Genomic DNA, 13,805 nt, shown 5'->3' with positions numbered 1-13,805 from the left:
ATCACGTTTGACAACTCCACGATGTCCCCCCAGACCCAGTGACATCATAACTGAATATGTTGTCATTAAAATTGAATAATTTAAGACAATACATATTTCATCAGAAAGCAGTGCAGGTCCTAATCCAGGCACTTATCATCTCCTGTCTGGACTACTGCAACTCGCTGTTGGTTGGGCTCCCCGATTGTGCCATCAAACCCCTGCAACTTATCCAGAATGCTGATAGCTACTTTATTGAGGAAAAATGTACTTACTATGACTGAGATATGTGGTTGTCCCACCTAGCTATCTTAAGATGAATGCACTAACTGTAAGTTGCTCTGGATAAGAGCATCTGCTAAATTAAACAAATATGTTAATGTAATGTATAACCTCAAAATGGGGGCAGAGGATAAGGTGGACATGCTAAACAGCTATGAGGAATGCACTCGGAACTACTTTCCATCTGATCGACACTGCCCTCAATGGCCGCATAGTTCACCGCCAGATAACAGGTGAGATGATTACAGAACAAGGTTTTTTGTAATTAGACATACAAAACACAGACAGTTCTGTTATCCAATATCTCACCCACCTACCCACTCCCTCATCCTCCCCACAGGTGAGGTGATTACCTATCAAAAGTACAGAGAGAACCTCATGAGAGAGCTGCTGGAGGAGCATCCATTCACTGGGGGCCGTCCTGCTGCAGACAATCCCCTACACCTCACTTCACTGCATTTACCCTCCAAAGTCCCTCAAACTGCTGCTCATGGCAGTCGCACACAGAGGCACTGCAAAGTCTGCCTGTCCAGCATTAGGAGAAGAAAGCAGAGAAGGTTGACAAAGTAAATGTGTTTAGCTTTTGACACACCCTTGAACCATACGCTCAAGCACTCTTGATCACATCTCCAGCTATTACTGACTGACTGACTTGACAGGTGACCTGTCATGATACTATGCCTTTAGGGGTGGGGGATGGGAATGCATTTTTTGTTGCGCAATCACTACATGAACACTGAAAAATTGGTTATGCATATTTATAAGTTGTCAGTCTTTTCTTGCAGTTTTTTTTTCTCCCTCTAGTAAAACTAGTTATTGTTTTTGTTGTTCAACTACTACCAATACTTTAATAAAATAGACAACCATTACATATAGGCCCATGTCTTTTCTTGCAGTTGTTTTCTTCCAGTAAAACTGTAAAGTAGTTTACGTTCAAACAATATGTTGCTAGCATACAATATGTTGCTAGCATACACAAGCTGGCCTCAATCTTTGGGAAGAAAGATTATGATGTTGGCAAATAATGATCAATAGTGTTTGTGTGTGTGGTTTCTGAAAGTACAGAATAGAGAGGAATTATCAGTAATTAGAATGCAATATCAGGATATAGCAATAAAATGATATTACAATGAAGTAACATAACACTGTTCTTAAATAATAAGTTGCATTGACAAAATCGCAATTATTAATAGCTAGATTTCCTTCCAATTGGCGACAGATTTTCATGTGAATATTCTAAAATAGGTGTTTCCACCAAACAGACTTATTGCAGATAAGTCAGTGTGTGATGACGTAGCGCACACAAAATGTACTTTTTCGCTTAAGATTTCATGTACCGAATAAAAATGTAAAGTTCAATGTGTTTCCATTGCATTTTCAACGCTATCGATAGCTTTATCACAAAAGCAGTTACATTAAATAGCAAATGTGCCTACTCTGGTCTTGGCACGTGCTCACAGATACAGTGTGGGAAGGCTAATCTACATAATAAGATTATTATGGAAAAGAGCAAGAATATTTTATTTGTGTGTATGGTTTCCGACTCGTAGCGGGAGGACCACAGACCATATCATGGTGTGACTCCAAGTTTACTTCGATATGATGGTTTTTATATCAATATTTGTGCAAAAAGGCATTTCCACTGCCATTTCTCACATAATTAATGTTACCAACACAAAAACATCCCACCATGTCGAACAAACAAATCTGTCGGCATTTATAAAATTGTACCGAACTTCCTGTTTCCATCACAGCTGTCATGATTTTTTTGATATACTGATATAATGATATACATACGAAACAGTAAGAAACAGAAACTGAAGAATGCCACAAGGGCTCCAGAAGGGGGCAGGACAGCAGAGCAAAGCTATGTAAAACAGGCCAAATGAATACACAGGTCATGGTCATGATAAGGCCAAGGCAGCTTCAAAGGATACAACACAAGCTAATACTTCTGTCACGATTTAATTGGATATGAACCCAAATGCAGACAACTACACCGAGCCAGAGAAGGTTTAACAGGTTTATTTACAAAGTTCAATTTGTCCAGTTTTCCAAAAATAGGGGAAGAGCAAGTCCAGGTTTACAGGGAGGGTAACAGATCCAGGTTCTGAGCAGGAGTGGTACCGTAATGTCCTAGTGTCTGTGGTGAGTCCAAAAGGGAGGTCTGGTAGTGGAAAGCAGGATGGTGGTGGCAGGAGTGAAGCGGAGGCAGGAGTCAGGTTCCAATAATATGTGGCACAGGAGAAAAGTAACTACAACAGGCCAAAAACACAAAGAGCGAAAACAAGCCGGTTGAGTCAACAGCGAGACTAACATGGTCGTCTTGACTATGATCTGACGATGAGTGGCAAGTTTGACCGGGTCTTTAAGGCTGAGGTGATTATGGTGAATGAGCTGCAGCTGGAACCCTGACTCCCGCACACCAAACTTCACTCCTGCAATCAAGAACAGACAGAGGGGAGGGGGAGAGCAAAGAGAGAGCTACCTAGCAGCAGTAGGCCTAACAACTTCTCTGATGCCATTGGCATTGTTTTACAGAGCTAATAGAATTTAGTATAACACCATAAAGGTTATACAATTAATAGCTTGTGTTTCTGCAGTTAGAAAGGAATACGCACAGAATACATTATGCTCCATTCATAGCTACATAACGTGTGATACAGTAGAAAAAACATATAACACGATATACAGAAAATATTATGATAACATAATAAGGCACTTTCTTTGATAGGAACGCACACACAAGTAATTATTAGTAAGGAAAACAACAATGAAGGCAATGCGGGCGCCGGCCGGAAAATGAGCCAGGGCAAAAAAGTTTGGGCAGGTTCTGTTCTGACTGGAGATGTGCAAATGCCTGCATACTTGACCTGGGGAAACACTGAGGGAATGCTTGAGCTCTCATCAAAGTGATATGTTTGTCTGGCTCATCTAGCTAATCCTTGTCTTACATTAGCATAGCATGCCTCAAACGTAAATTGGCCGCCACAGTGAAAAGGGCTACTTCTTTGTGAATTAATGAGGAGGCAGAATGCATCTCATTTCAAACTGTTGTTTGAAAATAAAATTGTTGTTTGTAAATAAAATAAAAATGACAAGTTGAAAAATAGCCTATAGATAATTAGCAGGCAGAATGCCTTGGTTTGAGGGCAGCACGGGTTAACTGTCCTGTTACATAACAATCACATTTTGGAACAGTGAGTGCATTCTAACATCACATACATAATAAAACTCATGCTGGGGGGACCGTCAGAGATATTTAGAACTCACACGTGAAAAGGTTAACGTTACCGACCAGTACCATGTGAGTACCTAACAGTGTGTGCCATAAGCACATCTGAAGTATCCTATAAAAATATAACTGTAGAACCTGTCATTGGTTCTACCTGGAACCAGAGGGTTCTTCATGAGAGGGTTCTATGTAGAACCCAATTGGCTTCCCCTACAAGGACAAAACAAAGATCCCACCTAGGATTTCTAGTGAGAGGGTTCTAAAATAGTTAATTATAATCTTTTAACAATCTCTATCATACCACAGACCCGGTGGTGTAGCAGGAAATTCAAGTTGAAATCCCAAGTGAGGTTCACTCCCAAGTAATCAGACTACAGCAGCATACTGGCCCTTATAGCAATAATACATTAAACCAGCTCTAAAAATACAGTGATTTTTTGTATATTTACCGTATTTTCACAGCAACCAGTAGCCGGGACTTTTTTAACAGTGTAATGATGAACCATACAAATGGTTATACAAAGGGTTATTCAACGACCCGATATAAAAAAAGGTTCTCCATACCCCAAAAAAGGGTTCACCTACATGGATAAAATGAAGAACTGTGTTTGGTACCAACTATAATATATTGTTTTGAGTGCATCACAGGGTTGTCACTAGCTTCCACAGCCACAAAGTCAGAATTATGGCTAAACCCCACCTATTTCTACAATTTCGCTTAAAAAAAAAAAGTTTTTTAAACCTAACCCTAACCTTAACCCTAACCACACTGTTAACCTTATGCCTAACCCTAACCTTAAATACATTTTAGTTTTCATAAATTTTTACGATTTAGCCTTTGTGGCTATGGAATCTAGTAGAAACCCCATCACAGCAGTAAAGAACCCTTCCTGATATGCAAAGAAAAATGGTTACACATAGAGTATCACCCTCACCCCTGACAAAGAACCCCTCAAAAACATTTTTATTTTTTTTGTGTAGGGATGTGCGACTCCAGGGGCTGACTGAAAAGTCGTCCACAGCCATTCTTTCCACCTTATGTTCGACAGCTAGGTCTGTGTGTGTGTTCAGTCAAAACTGCAACTTCGATGATTAATGTCCCTTTGGAATTGCCTTTTTTTCTCCTACCCCTCCCTGTCTTGTGTTTGATTTCACTCTTCCCGGCCTTGCCCTCTGTATTTCCAATGTGTTGAGCTGCTATCGATCTCTGTCTGGCGTTCTGGTGTTTTTTGCCCTCTCGATGTTCTCTCTATACTGTATTTCAGGTCATTCTACAGTTTTTCCGTAAAGGACAGTTATGAAATTAGAAAAACTTGACTTTTTACTAGTTTTGGTGGCTTGTGACTTGATGGCCGTCACAATGCCTGCCCTGGAACTTGCCATAACATTCAATTAATTTGCAATAAATGCAGCAACTCAAGTACTATGTAACAAATGTTAATACAATGTTATTACTAGTTTTACTACAAAGTTATGAGCAACTTAATGTAAAGTATTTCCGACTAATGCTGTATGGGGTGTATAAGTATAAAGACCATTAGGACATACAGTTGAAGTCGAAGTTTACATACACTTAGGTTGGAGTCATTAAAACTCGTTTTTCAACCACTCCACAAAATTCTTGTTAACAAACTATCGTTTTGGCAAGTCGGTTAGGACATCTACTTTGTGCATGACACAAGTAATTTTTCCAACAATTGTTTACAGACAGATTATTTCACTTATAATTCACTGCATCACAATTCCAGTGGGTCAGATGTTTACACACATTAAGTTGACTGTGCCTTTAAACAGCTTGGAAAATGTGGATATATTGAAGCAACATCTCAAGACATCAGTCAGGAAGTTAAAGCTTGGTCGCAAATGGGTCTTCCAAATGGACAATGACCCCAAGCATGCTTCCAAAGTTGTGGCAAAATGGCTTAAGGACAACAAAGTCAAGGTATTGGAGTGGCCATCACAAAGCCCTGACCTCAATCCTATAGAACATTTGTGGGCAGAACTGAAAAAGCGTGTGCGAGCAAGGAGGCCTACAAGCCTGACTCAGTTACACCAGCTGTCAGGAGGAATGGGCCAGAATTCACCCAACCTATTGTGGGAAGCTTGTGGAAGGCTACCCGAAACGTTTGACCCAAGTTAAACAATGTTAAAGGCAATACTACCAAATACTAATTGAGTGTATGTAAACTTCTGACCCACTGGGAATGTGATGAAAAAATAAAAGCTGAAATAAATCATTCTCTCTACTATTATTCTGACATTTCACATTCTTAAAATAAAGTGGTGATCCTAACTGACCTAAGACAGGGAATTCTTATTAGGATTAAATGTCAGGAATTGTGAAAAACTGAGTTTAAATGTATTTGGCTAAGGTGTATGTAAACTTCCGACTTCAACTGTACATCTATTCAAAATGTATAATGTCTGTTAGAGTGAGTGTGATGCCCACACTCTTTCCGTCTATCTCTGGATCAATAGAAATGAGAGATAGAGGTAGCATTTAATAGAGCTTGCTTTCCAAATCAATACAGATTTATCCAACAGGTCAACTGTATCTTCTGAGCACTTTCAGATACCACACGTTACTATTTAGTTATGAAATGATACAGTGAGTGCACTGCTATAGTCTTACTCTCAGAAAATTATATTGATTTAGCCCGAAGCCATCGAAAAGCTAATATATTATTAGTGAGGAGTATTTTGAACCTGCTTTAGATCTCTCGTTCGGTGCACTTTGCCAGTGTCTAGTTGTTTGGGGATTCCAAGAGAGGGATGCTTGTAATGGAGTCTTTAATTAATGTGGTTAAAGAAAGACACAGCTAAAGATATAAGCTACATTTAATGTCTACACAGCTCTGGGTTTACAGTACAACCTGTCCGGAAGGCAGATCTGTGTGTGTGTGTATGGCATGTGTGCATGGATCTGTGAGTCATCAGTGTCACCACTCCCACTCTTCCCGAGTTCCCCCTACTCTCTGGCTAACAACAATGTATAAAATACCCATAATAAATATTTAAAAAATGATGAACTCACACCTTCACCACTCTTTTCCCCTCAGCTCCCCCTGCTCTGCGGCTTTCTGTCAACGAGACCTTGGTGGTAGACCCCGGGAAGGACGTGACCCTGTCATGCGAGGTGACCGCCGGATTCCCTAAGCCCACCGTCACCTGGTCGCGCTACCTCAACCCGTTGCCGAGAAACTCGTTGGTAAGAGACGGGACTCTGACGCTGCGCTTAGTGACGCCCGCTGACTCAGGCTTCTACAACTGCACGGCAGTCAACAATGTGGGGAATCCGGCCAAGAGGAACGTCAACCTCCTCGTCCGAAGTGAGTGTGTGTGTATGTTTGGGCATGTCTGGAGGGTTCGAATTTGCACTGATATACAGTCGGGTCTGAAATGATTGGCACCCTTGATAAAGATGAGCAAAAAAGACTATATAAAAAAATACACAAATACTGAGTTACAGTATATTGAATGCTAAAATAATGGGGAAATTATATTATTGTATAGTAATACAATTGCTTAGAGAACAATTTTTTTTTTTTAAAGTAATCAGTTTTTTTCTCAAAAAGAAAGGGGTCAAAATTATTGGCACCTCTGTTTTCAATACCTTTCAATACCTCACCTTGCGAGGATAATGGCACTGAGCCTTTTCAAAAAACAATTTCAATGGGGTTCAATTCCGGAGACTTTGATTTTGTTGTCAATTAACCTCTTAAGGATCGGAACCTTTTTTTCAATTTTCGCCTAAAATGACATACCCAAATCTAACTGCCTGTAGCTCAGGACCTGAAGCAAGGATATGCATATTATTGATACCATTTGAAAGGAAACACTTTGAAGTTTGTGGAAATGTGAAATTAATGTAGGAGAATATAACACATTAGATCTGGTAAAAGATAATACAAACAAAAAAACATGCATTTTCTATTTATTTTTTTGTTCCATCATCTTTGAAATGCAAGAGAAAGGCCACAATATAATATTGCAGTTTAGGCACAATTTAGATTTTGGACACTACATGGCAGCAGTGTGTGTGCAAAGTGTTAGATTCATCCATTGAAGCATTGCAATACTGGACTATTTTGTATCAAGTCTGCCCAAATATGCCGAATTGGTCAATTGATACATTTTCAAGTACATAACTATAGAGAACATACAAAAACAAAAATTCAGAAATTACAGAATAAGACCAGTACAATAAGACCACTACATCACAGGGGCCAAGCTCCCTGCCATTCAGGACCTTTATACCAGGCGGTGTCAGAAGCCCTAAAATACTGTCAAAGACTCCAGCCACCCAAGTCATAGACTGTTATCTCTGCTACCGCACGTTAAGTGGGTACAGGTGCCCCAATTCTGGAACCAACAGGAACTTGAACAGCTTCTACCCCCAAGCCATAAGACTGCTAAATAGTGAGTTAAATAGTTAACCAAATAGCTACCCGGACTATTTGCATTGACCCTTTTTGCACTAACTTTTTTTACTCATCACATACGCTGCTGCTACTGTTTATTATCTGTCACTTTATTCCTAGTTATAGTATACAGTATGTACATATCTTTCTCAATTACCTTGTACCCCTGCACATCGACTCGGTATTGGTGCGCCTTGTACATAGACAAGTTATTGTTACTCATTGTGTATTTATTATCAATTTCATTTTTACATGTTTTACTTTTCCATTATTTCTCTATTTTCTTTCTCTCAGTATGGTTGGGAAGGGCCCATAAGCATTTCACTGCTAGTGTACATGTGATGAAGCATGTGACGAATATTTTGTTGTTGTTGATTTATCTAAAGATAATATTTGAATGTTAAGGATATTGTGATAAAATTTTGAGACGGTCCCAATGTTTTCCCTTTGATAAAGTAATTCAATCATCTCATCGATAGGAGTTACCAGCGCAGTATTTTTTTGTAACAATCCTTTTTAACAATGAATTACCTTACTTGAAGGTACCTATACAAATGTGTTTAGGATATTATTTAAAAATGTGGCCTTTGAACACTGGAGAGAATCTACAAAGCCCTCTCTCTTCCCATTCCCTAAATCCTTGGGACATAGTAGCAGGTAGGAAGGCTAGGTTGTGGAATATAGGCAAGTGTCTAAAAATGTCATTACTCAGTTTATATTTGCGTTGAACTTTCCTCTATGTCTTCAATGTATGAGTGATAATTGGATTTCATTTAATCCTGCCAACAGAAATAAGGTCTGCTATAAAGGGTAGACAATGTAAAGACATTATAGCACAATATTGACTCTCAATTTTAAGACATGACAAATCCTATGGTTGGTGAATGCTATGTGATTAACTTGCACCGCCCAGTAAGACAATTTAAGGTTAGAAGTCCACACAATTCTTTGGACAGCTGTAGTTTTTTATAACTTATATGAGCCTTCTTCTTTTGCCATAAAAATTTGCCTATTGCTGTATTTAGGCGAGTAAAGGTTTTAGCAGGAATTTTACATTGAAAACAGATAAAGCAGTCTCGGTAAGAAATACATTTTCAGTGAAGCAACCCGACCTGCTAGAGACATAGGGAGGGGCATCCAACGGTCTAGATCTTCAGTAATTTTACTAACCACAGGAAGGTAGTTCAAAGCATATAGTTTCCCATAGTCTGACGTAACATTAACACCCATGTAGTGCATGCTCGTATCAGTCCATGAGTAGTTGGCTTTGATACTTGAGGGTGCATCACCAAATGTCATCATTGCAATAGTTTTACAAACATACATTTTATAGCCTGATGAAGCACCATATTCATCTATGAATTAATTGATTAATTTTGTTACTATCTCCAAAATGATTTTTGCTTAAATCTTTGTAAATATTTTAGACTTACAATTTAGTAAACTTACAGGTCTATGGGAACCATAGTCTAGTGGGTCCTTCCCAGGCTTCTTTAAAAGGGTGGTTGCTTCACGCCAAGTATCTGGGTATTTATTGCTCTCTATAACCTCATCAACAACCCCTCTGATTAGTGGTATTAGTTATTTACTGAAAGTTTTATAAAACTCACAGGGGAACCCATCAGAATCCGGACACTTCACATTTTCTTGCTTCTGATGGCTGCTTCTATTTTTAAATCAGTAATGGGGGCATCTAAGGCTGGAATGGGCTACAAGACCATCGCCAAGCAGCTTGGTGAGAAGGTGACAACAGTTGGTGCGATTATTCGCAAAAGGAAGAAACACAAAATAACTGTCAATCTCCCTCGGCCTGGGGCTCCATGCAAGATCTCACCTCGTGGAGTTGCAATGATCATGAGAATGGTGAGGAATCAGCCCAGAACTACACAGGAGGATCTTGTCAATGATCTCAAGGCAGCTGGGACCATAGTCACCAAGAAAACAATTGGTAACACACTACGCAGTGAAGGACTGAAATCCTGCAGCGCCCGCAAGGTCCCCCTGCTCAAGAAAGCACATATACAGGGCTGTCTGAAGTTTGCCAATGAACATCTGAATGATTCAGAGGAGAACTGGGTGAAAGTGTTGAGAACAAAATCGAGCTCTTTGGCATCAACTCAACTCGCCGTGTTTGGAGGAGGAGGAATGCTGCCTATGACCCCAAGAACACCATCCCCACCGTCAAACATGGAGGTGGAAAAATTATGCTTTGGGGTCATAGGTATTCCAGCATGACAATGACCCAAAACACACGGCCAAGGCAACAAAGGAGTGGCTCAAGAAGAAGCACATTAAGGTCCTGGAGTGGCCTAGCCAGAAATTGTAGAATACAATGTTTATGCTGTATATACAGTACCAGTACCAGTCCAAGGTTTGGACACACCTACTCATTCAAGTTTTTACTATTTTCTACATTGTAGAATAAGACATCAAAGACATCAAAACTATGAAATAACACATATGGAATCATGTAGCAACCAAAAAGGTGTTAAACAAATCAAAATATATTATATACTTGAGATTCTTCAAATAGCCACCCTTTGCCTTGATGAAATCTTTGCACACTCCTGGAGCTTTGCACACTCTTGGCATTCTCTCAACCAGCTTCATGAGGTAGTCACCTGGAATGCATTTACATTAACAGGAGGCCACTGTGTTCTTGGGGACCTTCAATGCTGCAGAGATTTTTTGGTACCCTTCCCCAGATCTCTGCCTCAACACAATCCTGTCTCAGAGCTCTATGGGCAATTCCTTCGACCTCATGGCTTGGTTTCTGCTCTGACATGCATTGTCAACTGTGGGACCTTATATAGACAGGTGTGTGCCTTTCCAAATCATGTCCAAATCAATTTACCACAGGTGGACTCCAATTAAGTTGTAGAAACATCTCAAGGATGATCAATAGAAACAGGATGCACCTGAGCTCAATTTCAGTCTCATAGCAAAGGGTCTGAATACTTATTTAAATAAGGTATTTCTCTTTTTTATTTTTAATACATTTGCCCAAAACATTGAAAATCTGTTTTCGCTTTGTCATTATGGGGTATTGTGTGTAGATGGCTGAGCATGTTAAAAAAAAAAAAAATCAATTTTAGAATAAGGCTTTAACGTAACAAAATGTGGGAAAAGTCAAGGGGTCTGAATACTTTCCGAAGGCTGTATCTAAATTCCCAGTCATGTGAAATCCATAGATTAGGACCTAAATTATTTATTTCAATTGACTGATTTCCTGATATGAACTGTAACTCAGTAAAATCTTTGAACTTGTTGCATGTTGCATTTATATTTTTGTTCAGTGTAGAATACAGTGTTGATTTAAATGTTTCAACATTCTCTATTACATTCTCTTATAGGATTTTTGAAAAACATGGTAGTACAGATATTGGGTGATAATTTGCAAAATATCTGGTATCCCCAGATTTATAGAGGGGGATAACTTTGGCAATTTTCAAATCTTTAGGAACAATACCAGTTTACATTGATTTTGTGAAGATATACACTACCAGTCAAAAGATTGGACACGCCTACTCATTCAAGGGTTTTTCTTTATACACTGCTAAAAAAAATAAAGGGAACACTTAAACAACACAATGTAACTCCAAGTCAATCACACTTCTGTGAAATCAAACTGTCCACTTAGGAAGCAACACTGATTGACAATAAATGTCACATGCTGTTGTGCAAATGGAATAGACTACAGGTGGAAATTATATGCAATTAGCAAGACACCCCCGATAAAGGACTGGTTTTGCAGGTGGTGACCACAGACCACTTCTCAGTTCCTATGCTTCCTGGCTGATGTTTTGGTCACTTTTGAATGCTGGCGGTGCTTTCACTCTAGTGGTAGCATGAGACGGAGTCTACAACCCACACAAGTGGCTCAGGTAGTGCAGCTCATCCAGGATGGCACATCAATGCGAGCTGTGGCAAGGTTTGCTGTGTCTGTCAGCGTAGTGTCCAGAGCATGGAGGCGCTACCAGGAGACAGGCAAGTACATCAGGAGATGTGGAGGAGGCCGTAGGAGGGCAACAACCCAGCAGCAGGACTGCTACCTCTGCCTTTGTGCAAGGAGGAGCAGGAGGAGCAATGCCAGAGCCCTGCAAAATGACCTCCAGCAGGCCACAAATGTGCATGTGTCTGCTCAAACGGTCAGAAACAGACTCCATGAGGGTGGTATGAGGGCCCGACGTCCCCAGGTGGGGGTTGTGCTTACAGCCCAACACCGTGCAAGATGTTTGGCATTTGCCAGAGAACACCAAGATTGGCAAATTCGCCACTGGCGCACTGTGCTCTTCACAGATGAAAGCAGGTTCACACTGAGCACGTGACAGAGTCTGGAGACGCCGTGGAGATTGTTCTGCTGCCTGCAACATCCTCCAGCATGACCGGTTTGGCGGTGGGTCAGTCATGGTGTGGGGTGGCATTTCTTTGGGGGGTCGCACAGCCCTGAATGTGCTCGCCAGAGGTAGCCTGACTGCCATTAGGTACCGAGATGAGATCCTCAGACCCCTTGTGAGACCATATGCTGGTGCGGTTGGCCCTGGGTTCCTCCTAATGCAAGACAATGCTAGACCTCATGTGGCTGGAGTGTGTCAGCAGTTCCTGCAAGAGGAAGGCATTGATGCTATGGACTGGCCCGCCCGTTCCCCAGACCTGAATCCAATTGAGCACATCTGGGACATCATGTCTCGCTCCATCCACCAACACCACGTTGCACCACATACTGTCCAGGAGTTGGCGGATGCTTTAGTCCAGGTCTGGGAGGAGATCCCTCAGGAGACCATCCGCAACCTCATCAGGAGCAAGCCCAGGCGTTGTAGGGAGGTCATACAGGCACGTGGAGGCTACACACACTACTGAGCCTAATTTTGACTTGTTTTAAGGACATTACATCAAAGTCGGATCAGCCTGTAGTGTGGTTTTCCACTTTAATTTTGAGGGTGACTCCAAATCCAGACCTCCATGGGTTGATAAATTTGATTTCCATTGATCATTTTTGTGTGATTTTGTTGTCAGCACATTCAACTATGTAAAGAAACAAGTATTTAATAAGATTATTTCATTCATTCAAATCTAGGATGTGTTATTTTAGTGTTCCCTTTATTTTTTTTAGCAGTGAATTTACTCTTTTTTTACATTGTAGAATAATAGTGAAGGCATCACAACTATGAAATAACACATATGGAATCATGTGGTAACCAAAAAGGTGTTACACAAATCAAAATATAGTTTCTGTTTGAGATTCATCAAATAGCCACCCTTTGCCTTGATGACAGCTTTGAACACTCTTGGCATTCTGTTAAAGTGATACAGGCATCGGCACACTGCTTCGAAGTACACTGCTTAGCAATTTTGATGCATGTCTCAGAGCTCCGGTATCAAACGTAACATGACTACTATTTTCCCAGCTCTGTGTCGTTTTTAACCTAACATTTTGTACCAGTGTACCAAGAGAGAAAAGGGGAATGAGGAAAGTAGGCGATATCGTTTTTTCTAGATTAAATAAATATTTTATCATCCTGACAAGCTGTAGGTTACAGATTAATGAATTAGTCCAGCAATAAGGGCCCAAATATGAGCATAAATCCAGGTAGTTTCAAGTCTTTATTCAAACAAGGGGTTGCTTCAGTAGTCAATATGGACTGGAAAATGTTCCATGGTAGATTTAGGCTACTTCTTGGGCCTTGAGTCCTGTCTGTCACTCCTTCTGGGCCCAACAGTTTGCCTCATAGTCGGCATATTTTTTGGACCCTGTCCTTGTGTCTGGAAGGTGGTATAATCCCAATGGAGCGCAGGAAGGACTCAGCATCAAGGAACAGAATCAAAGGTTCTTGTGCTCATGGGTGACACGCAGCTTCGCCAGGATGTTTTTGGCTGCCAACTCTTCA

The 13,805-nt window shown here is 40.5% G+C and overlaps 1 protein-coding gene across 1 annotated transcript in view; it reads left to right on the top strand.

Moving 5' to 3' along the window:
* The window catches only part of LOC311103082 (MAM domain-containing glycosylphosphatidylinositol anchor protein 1-like), a gene marked incomplete at its 3' end in the record, with an annotated part of 494,094 nt that overhangs the window by 312,464 nt on the left and 167,825 nt on the right, over nucleotides 1–13,805 (top strand). The window contains exon 6 of the mRNA XM_084144616.1: nucleotides 6,556–6,825. Coding sequence (XP_084000742.1) covers nucleotides 6,556–6,825 — 270 coding nt within the window. The remainder of the gene's footprint in view (nucleotides 1–6,555; nucleotides 6,826–13,805) is intronic.

Source organism: Coregonus lavaretus, assembly GCF_964263955.1.
Source record: "Coregonus lavaretus genome assembly, chromosome: 27".
NCBI lineage: Eukaryota > Metazoa > Chordata > Actinopteri > Salmoniformes > Salmonidae > Coregonus > Coregonus lavaretus.
The sequence above is the reverse complement of the archived record's forward strand: the minus strand, read 5'-3'. Positions and strand labels throughout refer to the sequence as shown.